Genomic DNA, 20,669 nt, shown 5'->3' on the forward strand with positions numbered 1-20,669 from the left:
TCATCTTCAAAGATACCCAGTCTTTGCAGCTGGAATATCTGCATCCCTTTGCACCTCTTGCTCATTTCTTTATTTTAAATAGTTTCTTCTATTCCTATCAGTTAATCTAACATGATCCTCACTCTCCTGTAATTCACAGCTAAATATTTGAGAGAAGAAATCCTAATATTCCTCTTGGGCCCATATGATATTTGCTTGAAAAGCCTGTAGCACCTGAGTAAGAATTGGGGCACTAAATAGACTGGTATGATGTGCTCTAGCAAATGCTCTTAAGTGCACTGGAAATACTGAGATTTGTGCTGTTTGCCCCAGATCCACTTTCCTACTTTCTTGCAAAGATTAGAAAAGATGAAGCAAAATTGCAAAATAGATCAATAAATGTTTTTCAAAATATTATTTGATTCATACATTGTGACTTTATCATTTTAGTGTAAATGATGTATTACTTAAATGTTATTTTGCATCACTTGTTTGATACATACTGTATATGTAGATTGTTGGCCAGAGGCCTTGCAGCGGAAGAAACATATCCCACCCCCCAAAAAAGAACGAGAAGGACACGTGGACCTGGACAAGACAGCTGATATAAACAAACAACAAATCCTATGCTGTGATGTCCCCAAAACGTTTTAATGAAAAAATTTGCTGCATCTAATCACCTTAGTATGTAATATGTAAATAAATATCATGAGAATAATAACAAAATCACTGGTATACCTTCAATAAAAGTTGATACTTTGTAATCCTCTGGACAGGTTTGATTAAGTATGAGGAAATGGAGTTGGCCAGACCATGCCTTTGTTGAATTTCCTTTAAAAAAAGTAAAAACAAAAGTAAACAAATCCTAAATGAAGATAAAACAGATAACTAGAATAAAACAAAAAGCTTTGCAGATTCTTTATCAGTTTTAAAATCCATAAATAATTAATTTTAACTGCAAAATATCTCAACTGAGCAGGGTTTTTTGGAGCTAGCAATCATTCTGTAATTTCTTGATAAAAAAGTAGTGTGTCATAGAGAAATTTTGTAACATCCTCTGCTCCCTTCTCCATGACCATTTAGGGAGAACCACTTGATGCAAGTATGTTGATGTTCTTTAAATTGCTTAGGATCTGAAGTGTAAGTCTGCTGCTCAGTGCAGAGATATGCTATGGAATCTGATGCCAACTTTTTTTGAGCCTATTGTTGGCCATTATGAACAAAACCAAAGCTGATTTGATTTAAATTAATTAGCTAGTTAACATTATCTTTTTTGTTTCTTTCATTAATTTAAAGGACAAATGGCCCCAATTGGTCTAGTTGCTTTTTCTTTCTGCTTTCCCCCCCCTCTTCTTCACTGCATTGAATACTAAGGTACCCTCTAATTTCCATATGGAAAAAAAAATCTTACGGCTTGTAGACAAGGGGCCAGGAAGCACATAGGGCAGGTATATACCAGTCCTAAATTAACTCTAGCCCCAGCTAGTATTTACAGTAGGAAAGATCTCTTAGAGTTAAAGTCAAGAACTTCCAGAGAGCCACTCTTTGCCCACCTCTGGTTGTTAGGACTCATTGATTCACCATTGTGAATTGTATTCTATGGACAGACTATACTTTCTGGGTTTCCTCTTGTCAGCTACCTCCCAATTTTAAAACTTCTGTCATCAATTTGGGCAAGTTTAACTTGTTTTTGTGATTCAGGGGCAACCTAATTCACTGGCTATCTTGCTGAGAATTATCACATTGCAGCTAGTAGTCTTCATCTACAAACAAGTGAGGCACAGAAGAAAGTTCTGCAAACATGAACGCTTATACATTGAATTTGGGTGCCTTCTAATTCCTTTAGTATTAGGAAGTCAATTCCAGAATTTCTGTTCTATATTTTTGGAGCTCTGCAGAGCTAGGGCTGAGTTTTTCAGGGTAATATAAATTTTTGTTAGGATGCTGGGTGAAAATTAACCGATAAGCTGTCAATCTCTATTTTTTATTCTCTCCACATAATTTGGTGGGGTTCGGGGGTGGAGGCTTCTGCTCTTACATAAAGCAGCCAGAGAAGGACTAGATAAAGTCAGGAACATTGTGCTATCTTTTTGTATATGACTATAAGAGCGCCAATGATGAAGAACGGCCAGGCTTTAATGAATTTAAACCTGAAATCTGCTGTAGCATTTTGGGGTGGAAAGATTCCCTACTGTACCAGCATTGTATTAATACCCTGTTGAATATATCCATATGGAGGAAAGTTACAGCCTGCAGGAAATCTTTGTGCTGGAAGGCCATCTGCTGGTTAATATATTGAACTATCCTATATATTTTGATCAAGGTGACAAGGATAATTGGAAAAAAGCTTTCTATGGAATCCTGTTCAATTAAAAATGGAAACAACAACCACCACCTTTCTTTTTCTTTTCTTCTTTTGTTTCATTTGAAAATATTGAACCAAATATGGTTCTAGTCCAAGGTAGGATTTGAGTAAAGTAATATGAAATCTCTTCTGAATTCAGCTTGACTTTTGATGACATCCACATGGTTTTCTTGCAAATAATACTGAAGTTATTGGCCACTGCCTTCTGTAAGTTAGTTTTAAATTCTCTGTCTGGTGAGATTATTATAGATTTTTATATAAGGGTAGATTCATAATTATGCTAAACAGGATAGGTAGTTAGCCAAAGGGAAGGTCTGTCTTTTGTACAAATATCTGATGGTTATTCAATGCAACAAGCAAGATGACCTTGCCCAATTTGGGCTTGGAAGAGAGAAAGCAGTAGCATGTTCAATGGGACAAACAGAAGACAGGGAAGGGGAAAGGGAAAAGTACCCATATTCCTTTGGAATGCAGTTCTTATGTGAAACCGGCCTTTTGTAGATCCTATTTGCTGCAGAGAATTGGGAGTTGATCACAAAAACCTCCTGTTTTCTCTAATTTAGCTTTGAATCATAATTACTAATTACTCAACATTATTTTTAATTAATCTACACACTTAAATACTGTGATATAGACTAAAATATTCCCAAATGACAGGGATGTATTTGCATTGTAAATTTTCAGTTTAATTAATGCACCAATGATTAGACAGTTCTATTAATTACTGAAACCAAGACAGGCCTGGATTTGAAGGATTGCATGGGAAAGTGCATCACAGATGGTTAAGCTTTAAAAAACCAAGAATGCAGCAATGAATTTAATAGCATATGACCATCAGAATAATCCAAATCTCACCTAAACTTTTATATCTTCCTAGCAATCAGGCATAATTATTTTGTCCTAGACAATTGCATTTTTTCCCAGTCATTGCTATGATTTCTGTTGTAGAACCTGGTCATGCAAATATTTGGACAAATGAAGCAGTGCTTGTGTGATAAAAAATGATGAGGCAACCACTTCCTTCATCTACCACTGCAAGTTTGGATAATTCAATTTTCATTCATTGCTTTTAAAAAATATTTGCTGTATTATGGTAGAGGCAACAAGACACATACACACAAAGACCCATAAGGAAGTGACACTCCATTCCTCCATGTTTGATGCTCAAACATTTGTAGGGAAACCCTTGAAATCTTTGCAACTTGACAGAATCTAAATTCTCATCAACTCTTTTAAACAATTTTCTCCAGGAATTACAAACTTGGGAGAAAAAAAACCCTGTTTAAAGTGTGCTTTTTCAGAGGGGAAGGTGGATTTATGCTTCACTGATATCACCAGCTAATATTCAACCAGAAAATCAGAGAATATTTGGTACTGTTCTAAGACAGGCAACAACCGCAGCCAGTTCAGTGTCTTCTACCTGTAATGGGAAATGTTACACAGAGTACAAGTAGGTGCTCAGACTCCTTTATCCCAGGCATTTATTGAAAAAAATCAGATCACAGAGTGATTCAAAAGAGAAAGGGAAAGCGGTAAGAGAAAAGATGGAAACCAAACAGCAGCACATATCTCTTTCGAACTGAGAAGAGCTGTAAATTTTCCTTACTTCAAAGAACGTTCCTGCGTGCTCTAGGATCAATTGGCTGGAGTCAGGTTTGTTTTTACAGTAGGTAACATACATCTGAAACTTATCCGCCTGAAAAATTAATATTGAGAGGGAAGGAAAGGCCAGATTAGCAAACTTGGCTGGGTTATCTCCCATTTGACTTCCACTGGAATGTTATAAATCCATCTCTTCCAGATGGAAACATTACAGATTAATGAAAAAATAAAGTACGTATTTAGGTTCAGAATACAATATGACATATACACAAGGAATAGACATGATGGAATGTTTTGTGATTTAGTGTGATTTTGGAAATCTTACCCACTGACATTTTAAATGTCTTTTTAAAAATCTCTCTTGGTCATGGAAATACAGCTGGTACAACTCATGGGATGAGCTAATCAGAGCTAATTAGATTAATAAATGATATTTCCCCAAAGTCTCTCAATCCAAGAACTGCAGTAACATATGGCTACTGCCCACTTTCAACATTTTGCAAGATGTACATCTATATGATAAGTAACTCGTATAGAGGGAAGGTAAAAGATTATAGTTCATTTCCATGGGTCTCAGTAAAGAACAAAATAAATGATGCCATTTTATTCCTTTCGGCAATACATTTCTCTGACAAAATTCAGAGAAATGATTGATCTGATATTTTAAGTCACTTATGTGCTGCACTGATCTCATGAACCCTTGGCAGCAGGAAGATATTATGTGCTGAGTTGCAACCTACCATAGGGCAGTCAGTGATTTAAATGGATAACTATGGTTACTGTTTAAGGAAAAAGCTTCATTCAGCAAAGGACAACCCACCCAGATTTGCTCAGAGAATACCAGGTGTCTGCTGGGAGAGTAAAAAAAAGTCAGGATGGCAACCACAATGGCTTAATCTTATGCAGTGCACGTAGAAGAGGGGCAAGCCTTTGATCACACAGTCACAGCCACCATCTTGACTTTTTTGACTCCACTCATGACTGCTCCTGCAGAATATCTTAACTCTCAAGAGAGTATTTGGATAAGCAGGGTTTTGTAATGGAGACAGGAAAGGGATCATTCAGTCTGCTAGTGTGGTCTGTTACATCAGAGAAAGAGTGAATATAATTTACCATCTTGGTCTCTTTAAAGGTGCACAAGACCTAAGTACAAATGTACAAGACCTTCAGTAATAAAGAGCAATATGTTTAGACTTATTACCCAGGTGACAAAACAGTGACCAACATCTTCAGGGAGTTGTTCGTATTTTTCCAGTTCTTTTAGAAAAATGCTGGAAAAAATGAAAACAAAGGTACAAATTAGTCACAATATATTTTGTTTACCAAGGAGCCAAGATGGCAATGGGTAAGCAGCTCTGAACTTAAACTCCCCAACTCCTTTTTAATTCTTCATCTTTTACTCCTTCACTGCTACACATACACGACACACACACACTTTTAAATATTTTGCTTATCCTTCACCCAAACCATCTAATACTTTCAAAACTCAGTAAGAGTTCATGACTTTGAATTGTCTTCTTAAAGTTGACTCAACTGAATGAACTAAAATTCAAATTAATGCATATGGCTGACCGAAGCAAGTGGTGGATAATGGGACATTCCTACATGAATTTAATTTAAAGAACACTCTCTGAATTCACCATGGATTTTGCTTTGCACATAATGTGGGAGATTACAGTTAAGCAAAACTCAGTTCTGTGAATTGTCATTACTCTTTCTGAAATTTAATGTTTTCCTTCAAATTTCTATGCATCTTTCAGAACATTCTAAATTCACACAGAAAAGTTTGTGCAATACTGCTTTTACTATACCTTTGGTTATATTTCAAATTAGGCGAAAAAGACTACTGAGGTCAGCCACCCAGTTTGAAATGGCAGTGCCTCATGTAATTGCTGAAATGTTTATCAGACACCCCCCCCCCCATATTTTTGTGTCCCAAGACCCGTGGTAGAGGGTCTATGCACTCTGGATCCTCTCAATTAAACAATGTCATCTTGTGGGACCCAGGAAGCATGTCTACTCTGTTGCAATTTCAGCAGAACATTCCAACAGAATGACCTCCCCCCAGAGATTCAGGTAGCTCCCACCCTTATGTTGTTCAGGGAACTACTGAAGACCTGGTTGTTCTCCCAGGCCTTGGGGGCAGTATGAGCCCCTTTTCTTGTTTTGTTTTGGGTATTTTTGCTTGCTTTGTTTCATTTTGATCTTCTTTTGGTTACTTTGCTCTTCCAGTCTCTTGTATCTTTTACATGTTTTTAAAATATATTTTGGTCCCAAGTTATAAGGCACCCAAAGTTGTAAGGGAATTGGGCAGCCTATAAATATCATTTAATTAAATAAATAATGTTTTAAAAGTGAGCAGTCAGGGTCATGGATGTCCTAAAACGAAACAAACTAAACTAAGGTAGAATGCATTTTCGAATAAGACTCAGTTTATTTTTATTTTGTATTGGTTATAGCTTAGGCAGAATAGCATAGGATCCAGTTATTGGGCAGCCTACCTGCCATGATAGTTTACCCCCAGGCCACCTTCAAGGGGATAGTTGAAGTTCTGGGTCCATCGCAATGGGTGGCCTTTCAACAGCTACTTCCACCTAATTGTACAGACAGAATGCTAGCTTCAGCTGCCCTGGTGCTTGCAGCTGCTGCATGGTATTCTTCATGGGGAACCCCTATTTGACAAGAGGGGTGCCATGACTCCACTAAGCTCCATAGTAAATCTTGTCAAAAGTATCTACTCACCTTCCACATTGTACCAGTCACTTAAACAATGGATCAACCTAATACAACCATCCATAGCCACGTATTAGTGTTACTATGATGAATACAGAACCCCCATCATTAGAGCCAATTATGCTGGATAAAATTCATTTCTAGTCCTGTTAATCAGTAATTAATTTTCATCTACGGCAATACAATTTAAGGCAGGTGGGAGGATAGGATGGTGTAGCCACCAATGGCAATGGCCAAGGCAGATTGGTGTGGCAATTTCTTCTTCCATATCAACTTCCAGACACATCTCTTATTTGGCAAAGGAGGGTTCTGACCTCCTGTACAGCCAAACGGCATTTTTTGTTGTTTATTCGTTTAGTCGCTTCCGACTCTTCGTGACCTCATGGACCAGCCCACGCCAGAGCTTCCTGTCGGTCGTCAACACTCCCAGCTCCCACAGGGACGAGTCCGTCACCTCTAGAATGTCATCCATCCACCTTGCCCTTGGTTGGCCCCTCTTCCTTTTGCCCTCCATTCTCCCTAGCATCAGCATCTTCTCCAGGGTGTCCTGTCTTCTCATTATGTGGCCAAAGTATTTCAGTTTTGCCTTTAATATCCTTCCCTCAAGTGAGCAGTCTGGCTTTATTTCCTGGAGGATGGACTGGTTTGATCTTCTGGCAGTCCAAGGCACTCTCAGAATTTTCCTCCAACACCACAGTTCAAAAGCATCGATCTTCCTTCGCTCAGCCTTCCTTATGGTCCAGCTCTTGCAGCCATATGTTACTACAGGGAACACCATTGCTTTAACTATGCGGACCTTTGTTGTCAGTGTGATGTCTCTGCTCTTAACTATTTTATCGAGATTGGTCATTGCTCTTCTCCCAAGGATTAAGCGTCTTCTGATTTCCTGACTGCAGTCAGCATCTGCAGTAATCTTCGCACCTAGAAATACAAAGTCATTCACTGCTTCTACATTTTCTCCCTCTATTTGCCAGTTATCAATCAAGCTGGTTGCCATAATCTTGGTTTTTTTGAGGTTTAGCTGCAAGCCAGCTTTTGCACTTTGTTCTTTCACCTTCATCATAAGACTCCTCAGCTCCTCTTCGCTTTCAGCCATCAAAGTGGTATCATCTGCTTATCTGAGATTGTTAATGTTTCTTCCAGCAATTTTAACTCCAGCCTTGGATTCCTCAAGTCCAGCATGTCGCATGATGTTTTCTGCGTACAAGTTGAATAGGTAGGGTGAGAGTATACAGCCCTGCCGTACTCCTTTCCCAATCTTAAACCAGTCCGTTGTTCCGTGGTCTGTTCTTACTGTTGCTAAGGTAAACGTAAAGGTTTCCCTTGACGTAAAGTCCAGTCGAGTCCGACTCTAGGGGGCGGTGCTCATCTCCGTTTCTAAGCCTTGGAGCCGGCGTTGTCCATAGGACACTTCCAGGTCATGTGGCCAGCATGACTCACGGAACGCCGTTACCTTCCCGCCGAAGCGGTACCAATTAATCTACTCACATTTGCATGTTTTCGAACTGCTTGGTGTGCAGGAGCTGGGATTAACAACGGGAGCTCACCCCGCCGCGCGGTTTCGAACCGCCGACCTTCCGATCGACACTTGGTCGTTATACAGATTATTCAGGAGACAGACAAGATGACTTGGTATCCCCATACCACTAAGAACTTGCCACAATTTGTTATGGTCCACACAGTCAAAGGCTTTAGAATAGTCAATAAAACAGAAATAGATGTTTTTCTGAAACTCCCTGGCTTTTTCCATTATCCAGCAGATATTGGCAATTTGGTCCCTCGTTCCTCTGCCTTTTCTAAACCCAGCTTGTACATCTGGCAATTCTCGCTCCATGAACTGCTGAAGTCTACCTTGCAGGATCTTGAGCATTACCTTACTGGCATGTGAAATGAGTGCCACTGTTCGATAGTTTGAACATTCTTTAGTGTTTCCCTTTTTTGGTATGGGGATATAAGTTGATTTTTTCCAATCTGATGGCCATTCTTGTGTTTTCCAAATTTGCTGGCATATAGCATGCATTACCTTGACAGCATCATCTTGCAAGATTTTGAACAGTTCAGCTGGGATGCCGTCGTCTCCTGCTGCCTTGTTATTAGCAATGCTTCTTAAGGCCCACTCAACCTCACTCTTCAGGATGTCTGGCTCTAGCTCACTGACCACACCGTCAAAGCTATCCCCGATATTGTTATCCTTCCTATACAGGTCTTCCCTATATTCTTGCCATCTTTTCTTAATCTCTTCTTCTTCTGTTAGGTCCTTGCCATCTTTGTTTTTGATCATGCCCATTTTTGCCTGGAATTTACCTCCGATGTTTCTAATTTTCTGGAAGAGGTCTCTTGTCCTTCCTATTCTATTGTCTTCTTCCACTTCCGCGCATTGCTTGTTTAAAAATAATTCCTTATCTCTTCTGGCTAACCGCTGGAATTTTGCATTTAATTGGGCATATCTCGCCCTATCACTGTTGCCTTTTGCTTTCCTTCTTTCTTGGGCTACTTCTAGTGTCTCAGCAGACAGCCATTTTGCCTTCTTGGTTTTCTCTTTCTTTGGGATGTATTTTGTTGCCGCCTCCTGAACAATGCTGCGAACTTCTGTCCAGAGCTCTTCCGGGACCCTATCTACTAAGTCCAGTCCCTTAAATCTATTCTTCACCTCCACTGCATATTCCTGAGGAATATTAGTGAGCTCATATCTAGCTGATCTGTGGGTCTTCCCTAATCTCTTTAGTCTGATCCTAAATTGTGCAAGAAGAAGTTCGTGATCTGAACTACAGTCAGCTCCAGGTCTTGTTTTTACCGACTATACAGATGTCCGCCACCTTTGGCTGCAAAGGAAGTAGCCAATCTGATTTCGGTGTTGTCCATCTGGTGAAGTCCATGTATAAAGCTGTCTCTTAGGTTGTTGGAAGAGAGTGTTTGTTATGCAGAGTGAGTTGTCTTGGCAAAATTCTGTCAGCCTATGTCCTGCTTCGTTTTGTTCTCCCAGGCCATACTTACCTGTAATTCCAGGTGTCATTTGACTGCCCACCTTAGCATTCCAGTCTCCTGTGATGAAAATAACATCTCTTTTAGGCGTGTTGTCCAGTAGGTGCTGCAGATCCTCATAGAACTGCTCTACTTCAGCTTCTTCAGCATTTGTGGTTGGGGCGTATATTTGGATCACTGTGATGTTAGATGGCTTGCCCTGAATTCGAATTGAGATCATTCTGTCATTTTTTGGATTGTATCCAAGCACTGCTTTAGCCACTTTACGATTAATTATGAAGGCTACTCCATTTCTTCTGTGGTCCTCTTGTCCACAGTAGTAGATCTGGTGGTCATTTGATGTGAAGTGGCCCATTCCAGTCCATTTCAGTTCACTGATGCCCAAAATGTCTATCTCTAATCTTGACATCTCACCAATAACCACATCCAATTTGCCCTGGCTCATAGATCTTACATTCCAGGTTCCAATGGTGTGTTGATCCTTAGAACATCGGATTCGCCGTTCACCACCAGCACCGTCGGCTGCTAGCCGTCCTTTCAGCTTTGAGCTAGCTGCGTCATCATGTCTGGGGCTAGTTGAACTCATCCTCTGTTCCTCCCCAGTAGCATTTTGACCATCTTCCAACCTGGGGGTCTCATCTTCCGATGGTATACCGACATATCTCTGGTTGTACTGATCAATTTAGTTTTCACGGCAAGAATACTGGGGTGGGTTGCCATTACCTTCCCCAGGGATCGCATTTAGTCTGACCTCTCTGTCATGACCTTCCCCTCTTGGGTGGCCCTTCACAGTTTAGCTCATGGCATCATTGAGGTACTCAAGCTCCAGCACCATGACAAGGTAACGATCCTTTGCTGAAGGCCAAACGGCATACTATATGACTTAGTGGGAAGCATAATTACATCACACAGATACTGTCTCCATCCTGAGTAAGATAGAATGTATGACCCAGAATCAGTAGCGCAATTATCTTTTATATAGGAATCGTTCTTTGCATATTCTGTGATGTGAAAGAACAATATTTCTCAAAATGCTAAAAAAACGTACTTATTATGAAACTCATATATCTCCTGGATGTTCCCAAATATTATGTGTTCCTTGTTCAGAATCCCTGGTGGTATCTCCTCTACTCCACTTGTCATTTCCCAAAGGTAGGTCTAGAAAACAATGCATATTATATATTTATTTATTTATTTTACAACATTTATACAGTTCTTAAACACAGAAAAGCTATATATAACCCCAAAGTAGCTATTTAGTTTTCTTGGTAAAAGCTGAGAATGTCTGAGAAAATTATTGTTTCTAAGTTTCAGTATACAAACACAGTAAATTTTTCAGTGACGTGAATAATCTGAATACTCCAAAAGGAACTGGAGGCCAATATTGTCACTCTCTGTATGCTAAGCACAGAGAAATTGATTCTGTAGTAGTTAAGGAATTGGAGTAAGACCAGGGAGACTTAGAATCAAGTCTACCTTCGGCTGAGGAAAGGCAGAATATAATAATAAATAATTCCAAACTCTAGTAGTACACAAAACGTTTCAAATTCAAAGCACCACCTCCAGATCAAAACACTTATTTTGCAATCAGAAGAGTCTGTATAATTGTTTTGGAAGTATTTCAAGCTGACACTCCTCTGTTTCAAATTTGAAATAATCTGTTTTGGGCTTGTAACACTTCCCAAATAGTCAAAGCAGCCCATTTTTAATAAGGAACAACAGCTTTGAATTCAAGATGGGGAATTTCAAATTTGAAATGTTTTGCACATCCTACAAAATCCTTTCTCCAATTTGGATGCCACATTTTCTCTTTCATTCACTCACTCAGCTAGACTGTGCATCTCCAGAACACATAATATGCCGGTGTGATCACATCATTTGTATTTACATTCCACATAATTCTACTTATGCAGAGTCTGTCGTAAGTACCTGTTGTGAATGAAGCCTTGTCAGACATTCACAGTAGTGCTGGCTGCCTGAATATTACTTATTCTCATGAGGGAGAGAAGCTCTTTGTCGCATACACAGAGAATAAGATACCCCAACCATTCCCTCTGTTAGAGACAAAACATTCTGGCTCCCTTTAAAACTAAGGGCAGAATTCAAGCAGAAGTGGCTGGACCAAGGCTGTGGAAGTGGGGAGCGTACCATCTCCCCCCAAACCTCTGATTCAAGTTTGGAACACCAAGAAAAAGGGAAGTCCAGGTAAAAAAAAGCCATCTACACTAGGTTCTTGATCTATGTTTCTGTGTTGCGCTGAAGTCTCTATGTTCTTTGTTTCTCTGTACAAATTAAGGAATTGTATGTAATTCCAGCATTTATGCATAGTGAAAGCATACCTAAAAAGTATCCATGTTTTTCTTTCAGAATATTCTTGGGATCTGTAATATTTAGTACTTTCCTCCTGTGATCTATAATATTCTTGCTGCATTTGGAACAGGCCACTAACACCTTGTGATCTGCCTGGAGCATTGTGTTTTGTTTATTTTGTTTTGTTTTGTAATTCTCTTTTAAGATGCTGTCCCATAATCTGAACAGCTCTGTATTGTGTTGGCATTTTAATACTGAAGGCTACAAAGTGGTTTTTAAAAACATTCATCATTTCCTTTTTTCAATAAATTTTTATACTTACCTCTTGTGAGACCAGTCTATCTCCAAAGATGGTGGGATGGATGGAGGGGATATTATACAACCAAGGAATGGCAATATGGACATTTTATCTTTCCTAGTTTGAAATTTCAATTGCCAGAAAGGCAGTACAGGTTGTGACAGCCATATCTCTTTCCTACCCAACACCATGAGAGGGTGGATGTCAGGTGAGGTGCCCTTTGAAAAATAGGTGGTGGCAACAGGAACTACGAAGTTGCTACCACAAAGCAAGGCCATGGTGTGACGATCCAGAGGGCTTCTGAAAGGGGAGGTTTGAAATTTCCAACTTTATACTCTCTGAGCTCAGCCTCATTTAGCACCCAAGCATCATGAACCAAGCCTTTCTCTTTTCCCCCAGAAGAGCACTGTGAACATCCACATAAGTCATTATTTGCTACAATGATCAACAATCTGCATACTACAACTGAAATAAAAATCATTAACTCTATTTCTATTAATTTTCGAATCTTTGGTGTACTGTATCCAACAAATTATTATGCCATATGAGCTTTATATAAAACATGGTTTTTGTTCTCACAAGGCACCATACCTCTAAACATTCATGCAAGTCCCTGACGTAGGCCTTTTCAGTCTGAAGCAATTCAGCCATGATAAACCTTGAAGGAGAAATGTTTTTGCATAAGTATAGAGATTAAACACACAGAGAGACACAATCTTTTAGTCTTGCCTGCCTCATAGTTGTGAAGATAACTTTTCTGAGAGAAAATTATAAAGACTGCCTGAAGCCTTCTGAAGAAAAGATAGGCTGTAAGTATAATATATAGATATATGAATAAAATGTAAAGGAAAATGGAGATATGTACTGTATGTTATCTGTCCACCTAGAATGATGGATGCTAAATATTTCTGCAATATAATTGCACTGATATTTTCTCCCTTACTGACAGTTCTCAGTCTTCAAGAGATTACTATTTTCTTTCAATGTTCCAAAACTCTATTTAGAACATATTGGAGTGTGAATACATTTGAAGTTGTTGTGTAATATAGTCATCTTGACATTACTATGTAATTTGCATAATACTTGCATAACATTTCGGAGACTGTAAAATTTGTGGAATCCAGAAAAAATAGCAATGTTGTTAATCTTACTGTAATAATATAATTTGTGCTTTTTAACTTGATAAATTAAAAAAAAATCATCTCACATTGATAAACATACGAAGAAGAAAAGAAAATACAATTTCTAACATAATATTCTGTCACACTGCATTTTGGTATAATTCTTTTTTATGCTTCCTTGCCAACAGTGTCACCATTTCTTTAAAAAAACATTAAATGAATAAAGGCTATAGTACAGCATGGAGCAATTCTCTTGCTGATCATGTGAAAATTGAGGATCAGACTGAACAAGAAACAACTTCTCAGCTAGTTACCAATGAATAATCCCTCAGAATACTAAGATTTCTTCAATAACAAGCATCAGTGTTCTGTAATAGCAATTGCTACATGCTTGCAAGTATTTTTTGTTTCAAATACATCTACAACAAAGCATGAGAGTAACATGTCATTATCCAAAACAAAATAGATATGCCCTTTTCTGAAATACAGTAACAACAACAACAACAACAACAACAACAACATAATCTGGCCTGGATTTATCCCAGACTCTCTGTATCCATATGATTACATGTTGTTCTTCTCTATCTCTGTTCTGGCCATTGGCCAGAATAGCATTCAGTACAAATGTACAGAACATGATATCCTGGCTGCCTCACATCTGGGTGAGCTTGCTAACATGCTGAGTAGAAGCGGTTGCTTTTTGCAAATTAATATATTACTGAGGCGCCTGATTCTCACCACTTACTCTTTTTTTCTGGCTGACTTTCTCTTCTCTTCATTGGCTTCATGACTGGCATCACGTAGCCTCACTTCACGATCAGACAGACTTGCTGGAATGATGTCCAACTCCAGGTCTTTATTATCCTGAAAAATGTAGTGACTTGGATCTTTAATAAACTGTTAATGTGTTGTAAAATAAATAAATAAATAAATAAATGCAAAAATGTACCCACAAAGTGAAAGAGATTAAAGGAAAACAATAGCACTGGAAGAAAATTCTTCACAGAGGTTTTTTTCTAAGTGCACCAAGATACTTAAGAATAATTAGCTAAAGGCATATCAGATCTGATAAGTAGCAGATGATGAAAGTTTCTGATAAACTTTTTTCCCCACCATGTGTGTCTTCTTAAAGATGATTAGAGTACAGAGAAGAAGCTTTTCTCTTTGCTGAAACATGTAAGGTGAGTGATGGGGGGTGGGGTGGGGTCTTGAGTTTTTTTTCTCTTCCAAAATATTGATCCTAAGAGCTGCACTTCAATCTTCTCAATGGTAGAAACAAGCATACCCTACTTAAGTTTGTTAAAATGAGGTACAAAGCATATACTTGGTCCTGCTCAATTCAGTGATTTGCTAACAAACCTGATCTCAGTAAAAAAACAATGAGTGCCTCTTTTCTGACAATCGCTCCCTTCCACAGCAGCTCCCTGTCCCATATTCCTGCTATCAGCTATTTCCTCCCCCAGTCCTTGGAAGCAAACTTGGGGGAGTAAAAGAAGCTCTAGCAGGACAGGAGAGGCTTCTGGAAACAAGAATCATACATAGAGAGAGAGAGAAAAAGAGAGAGAGAGAGAGAGAGATTATTAATTTGTCTCTAAGCTAATTTTCATGGTGAAGCCACAGTGATTTTTCAAACCTCTTTTTAGGTAAAAAAAAAACTGTTTTCAGTCTTTTTTTTTTTCCTTACAGCTTACGTATTGTTTTGGTCTAGTATTGTTTGGTCTGGTGGTTAAGGCAGCAAGCTAGAAACCAGGAGACTGAGAGTTCTAGTCCTGCCTTAGGCACGAAAGCCAGCTGGGTGACCTTGGGCCAGTCCCTCTCTCTCAGCCCAACCCACCTCACAGGGTGGTTGTTATGGGGAAAACAGGAGGAGGAAGGAGTATTAGGTATGTTCACTGCCTTGAGTTATTTATAAAAAAAATAAAGGTGGGATAGAAAATAAATAAAATAAAAATAAAAATAAATCTATGGAATTATTGCTGGCTGGGTACAGCAGAATGGCTGAATTTAACCACATGGCATGTTAACCATTCACTCCCTGGGAGTCAAGTCAAGCATGTATCAGCAGCTAGAGGCTTAGACGGAAAAGGCCATAAACAACCTTCTGAAGGCTGCAGATTGCACTTATCAGATTTATGAATGGACTATTACTTGGTCATCAGGTGGCATTCAACTTTGGGAGCAGTTTAATTACCAACCAAACCATCTACCAACTATCTGTTCTTGCAGTCAGCCAAATGTTGTGTTTTAAAATCTACTTTGGGAGAGCTCCATGCTGCACCAAAGCAAAACAGGATAGGGAGTCTGGGAAAGCAATCTCACATATGACAAATACTTCTAATTCCTCCAGGAGTTTTTCTTAATAAAGATATGTCAGAAAAACATACAACTTACAGTACCTCTGTATTGATCCCAAGAGCTTTTTCCAAAGTGTAGCGGTACTTTCCCATTCTCAGTGAAAAATCCCGATAGCACTTGTCAACAGTGGTAACCCACTTCCTAATTTCAGTGGCATGTGTATGTCCTTTCTCTACAAAGCTATCGGCCAGCTGAATGAGAAGCTTTACTTTCTCCTTGGTTTGCTGTTTGAAAGAGTTGTTCTTGGTTATCACATCTTTCATGGACATTCTGTTCCATTCTAATTCACAAAGTAACCATATGGACCTCATGTTTTTCACAAATGCTACTGATATAAAATGTTCTTAAAATCTTGGGAGACAGAGTGTAGGTGGGATGCAGCCTTTTCATCTAAAATGTTTGTTAAATCTGTATATTCTATGTCAAACATAAGTGTACAAAGTAAGAATAAAATAGATCTTGTGGGTTTAATTTCACAGTATTTTTGGCATTGGCAGAACCTGCATGATGAAAGGCACGTAATTTTTGCCTAATCACTCTGCCTCCAACCACTTCCAGGCTTTTCCAAAAAGTCTTTCCAGCCCTCAGGAATGGTTTCCAGGAAAGAGGGCAGGTGGATGGAATGGATAAAAATCACATGTTCTGTCTTGTGCAACTGGAAAGGCTTTCAGTTAGCACAAAGCTGTTACTGAATACAGCTGCATAGTATGCAGCATTGTCAGCTGCCTAGAACGTAGCTCTTAGTGGCTAAAAAAAAAAAAAATTTTCAAAAATAATTCTTTTCCACTGATAATTGTGCCCATTCAATGGAATAACCTCTATAACCAGGAATCCATTACAAAATGGTCTGATTTTGAGATAATCTTTCAAAAATGATAAGGTAAGCAGAAAATAACAGCTCCTTACAGCTTGTATCTGTTAACCTATTAGGCACTGCTGAATGACTAGTCTAAAGATATGCACAGACCTTCTATGGCTAAGGATGGACTTGAACCTGGGTCTGTAGTCCAACACACTATTACACCACATTTAACCACTATACCACTTTTATCTTAACGAGACCTTGAAGTTGTTTCCCTAAAAAAAAACAAAAACCCTGCTCCCCCATGGTGAAAGGTCCCCTGTGCAAGCACCGAGTCATGTCTGACCCTTTGGGGGTCGCCGCTTTCATGACGTTTTCTTGGCAGATAACTGAAGAGAATTGCAGTATGGTGTTGAGATAGATATCAAAGAACTCCACTGGGGTAGCCTACATAGGTCTTTGGATATCAGACCAAGTGTCTAAAATAATGTGGATTGTGTCTGAATTCTGAGAACCATAAAATATTTATATTTATGAATAGTATAACACTCCTGTCATCAGATAATACTATAATATAAATGAAACTAAGTCCCATGAGTTATTCCATGTATAAATGAATATCCCATCTTCTTTAGACTGTACATAAGATTTGCATTATCATAAATAGAGGGCATTAAACTCTTCTTTTTTATGCATACAAATTCATGGTATGAGTTATTACGCTGCTCAAACAATTTCCCTCCCTTTGGCCAGCTGTCTCAGCAGCCCCTTCCACAACCAAACATATATTTATTGATTTCTTAATGTTAAAACTTCATATCGTTTATAAATTATAAATACAGTTCACCTTGGCAGGTACTTTGAATTCTCCATATTCTTTCAAAAGTTCCTGTGTTTCATCTGCTGATTCTCCAGTGGAGTTGTGAGTAGAGAGATAATATTCTCCTGTTTCCTGAATCCAATCCAAGGCCTACAGGTGAGGGAAAATATACATAAGAAACAAAGAAACTTGTGATACCATAAAGCTAACATATTTTATTATTATATAGCCATTTATCTTGAACAAAATGCCAAATTTCTGCGTTACTAATGTTCAGTGATATATTTCAAAATACCTGAAAATACTAGCACAATTAAGGAGCAACATTAGCCTTAAGGAAAAGAAGTAAGAAAATGTGTTCTGCTCTATAAAGGATGCCATTATCTGCTCTAGACAATAGCTCAGGCAATTAATGTGAGAGCACTGACTGAAGGAAAACATAATTTCAGCACCATGGCCAGTACTATAGATGCCAGAGAAAGACTTTGGTCTACTTTTAGCACCATGGAGAGCAATCTCACCGTAGAATTCCTCCCCACCCCCAAAAGCACCGATTCGTTGTAAATGAAAAGGTTTTATAGACAAAGCGGGAAAATGTTCCTGAAGGGTCCAGCAGTGCTACTCATACTTGCCTTCTGCTTTTCCCCAGTAACTCACTGGATACTTTCCCCAGTAGCTCACTGGGGCTCCTCTTCCATTATTATGTCCTGGTTATGAAGGTCCATTTGGTTCTCCTGCCACAATAGTGGAGTGAGTTGCCATTTTCTCTCCAGAGGACTGTGTCTAGTCTGATCCCTCTTCTTTAACTGGCCTATCATGAATGGCCCTTATGAAAGGGAACTCTCCCTAAGGTAAAGCTCGAAACATCACTGGGATGCCCAAACCCCTTCACATTACAAGGTAATGATCCATGAAAAGTCCTTCTTCACAAGAAGAATGCAAAGATCACTCCTCCAACTCAAAGGGAAGCATAGGCTGCATGGATAGGATACAGGATCCTAGAAGGAGGTTCTAGAATAAGGGACTAATTCTAATGCTTCTTGGAACTGCTGTTACTTAGAACAGTCTTTGAGGGCTTATTCCCTAACCAAAGGCTATGAAGGGCTCTGAATACAGCTTTTTATAGAAAGCAGACTGTACCACAGTATGGACTGATTGTGCATAGCTTTGAATTCTGCAAAATGACAGCAGGATTCTGCAAACTTAAACAGAACGTATTTCTGATGTGATTGCTGTGTGATTCAGTCTATGCTGGCTCCCTGCTAGCTTGTATGAGTGCTAGGTACAGGAGAGAATTGTGTAATTAACAAGGATTAAGACTGTACTAAGATATACCTTTTCTGGATCACTTTGTGAAATTTCATTTGCATGTCAATATATAACACGGGAAGTAATGTTTTCAAGTTGCAAGACAAAGATCACTGGAATGCATATGCAGTAGGAAAGGGTATGCTAGACTTCTTACCACATTATCTCATTCTTTCTTTCTCCATGTGATGAAACTAACAGGACTTCAGCTATAAAATAAGGTGCAGAGGTGGCAAGCTTTCCCATGGAATGTACATTATTAAAGGGAAAGATTGGTCTTTGGTTCAGTATCTATTAGCCTTAATTCTTACTCATGCTAATGGCCTTGGGTTCAGTTTTTAACTGTGATCTGTCTTGAACTTTTCCAGTCTTTACTGTTAGCAAGGACTGGACATAGGACTTGAAATACAACAAATGCACATTACAGATACAATTCTCCCCACAGGCAATCTATTAAACTGCCTCTCATTCACTGTCATTCCAGTCAATGAAACAAAGCACAGAGTTTTGTCAAGTTACCTGCTTTGCACTGCGCTCAAAGACTACATACTGCTGGCACTGATCCAGTCGCCTTTTCTTCAAAGTCCAGAAGTGAAGAACACGATTTTCCCTCTGCAGCAGCTCACTCAGAATGGCTATGGGGAGAAAAGGAGAAGAGCTGTTGCATTAGGTGGTTTGGTAAGCACACCCAAAAGAAAGTAATTACCTATCCCACCTTGTACTTCATTCCTAGGAATATAAGTTCCCTAGAGTGAAGCACGTCAAATCAGACTTAAAAAAAAAACAAAAAAACAGCAAAACAAGGACAGACATTAACACAAGCAGCTTAGTAAGTTTTTGTGGACGTCAGTGAACTCAGAAATCTTGTTAAGACCAGAATACTTTCACTAGTGGAGAACACTTCAGCCTGTGCTTTTCAAAGCTAAGCAACAGATTAAACACACACACACACACACACCCCAAACAAACCTCAAGCTATGCAGGCAGTAAGTGTTTAGGCACCCAGCTATTCTAGGTAACATAAATCAGAAGAAATACACTCTATGTTTTCTTAGTGTACTTTTACTTTAAATATTTCTACCATTCTTCATTAAATTTATCAGTTTTGTTAAATCACATTTCTTTGGGGATACTGCTTTACAGGTATCTGTTGAACAAGCAATCTAAGAATGCATCTGATAGCATTATAATTCCCTGACATTTCCACTAGAAACAATCCTATTTCTTTAAATATATATTAGATCATTATTGTCATCTTCATTATCAGTTCAGATGTCACAATACGATGGAAGATTTACAAAGATTCTTTCAGTACATGGCCATGAATGAATAATATACCCACACATTAAGGATTGTAACATTAGTTACTGAAGTGTAGTGCAAGGCTATTTGGTGCATCAGAGAGAAAACTCACCTGATCTTCCCCATTTTGTTAATTAATATGAATCAAAATTGATCAAGAACAAAAATCTACACAGGTTTTAATATAACAAATTCTATGGGGCTTGTACAAGAGACCATCTCTAGTAGATTGTGATCTGTCTCTTCTTAAGTATTTCAAAGGCCTCTTATCTATTAATGACTTCAGGAAAATTACTTAATTCAAAATGGCAACATGGCAGCTACCCCAAATGTATGTCTAATGTAAACTATACTGTATGTACATGTTTCCATACAATATAAGGAAAGCTTTCCTTGCTATTTCTAATTTTTTATTTTAAGTAACTGTTTGAATGATATGAGTAATTGTTATTTTTTCCACAGACAAGCATGACAAGAATGTGCATTGCTAATATTGCTGAAAAACTCAGCCGACAAAGAAATATTTAAGCATGTTAGTTTTATATTTTCAACCTTTTAAATGCTAATAAATATATAAATGTTTGGAACATTCATTCCTCAACTGTATAATTACAGCAGTATCATAAGCTGCCCTTTATTTTTATAGCTTTAAAAGTAATCCCATCAGAAATGAAAAAAATGTCTTCATTTTG

General features: G+C 38.5%; 1 protein-coding gene across 1 annotated transcript in view; it reads right to left on the minus strand.

The window, feature by feature from the left end:
• Positions 1-20,669, minus strand: part of KALRN (kalirin RhoGEF kinase) — a 165,464-nt gene that overhangs the window by 108,242 nt on the left and 36,553 nt on the right. Inside the window, exons 10-18 of the mRNA XM_063288781.1 lie at positions 19,195-19,310; positions 17,395-17,517; positions 15,787-15,969; positions 14,136-14,254; positions 12,861-12,927; positions 10,710-10,819; positions 5,148-5,217; positions 3,951-4,040; positions 718-810 (exon numbers count right to left, since the gene is read on the minus strand). Of these exons, the coding sequence (XP_063144851.1) occupies positions 718-810; positions 3,951-4,040; positions 5,148-5,217; positions 10,710-10,819; positions 12,861-12,927; positions 14,136-14,254; positions 15,787-15,969; positions 17,395-17,517; positions 19,195-19,310 (971 nt within the window). The remainder of the gene's footprint in view (positions 1-717; positions 811-3,950; positions 4,041-5,147; positions 5,218-10,709; positions 10,820-12,860; positions 12,928-14,135; positions 14,255-15,786; positions 15,970-17,394; positions 17,518-19,194; positions 19,311-20,669) is intronic.

The sequence above is a fragment of the Candoia aspera genome, chromosome 1 (assembly GCF_035149785.1).
Source record: "Candoia aspera isolate rCanAsp1 chromosome 1, rCanAsp1.hap2, whole genome shotgun sequence".
In the NCBI taxonomy this organism is placed as follows: Eukaryota; Metazoa; Chordata; class Lepidosauria; order Squamata; family Boidae; genus Candoia; species Candoia aspera.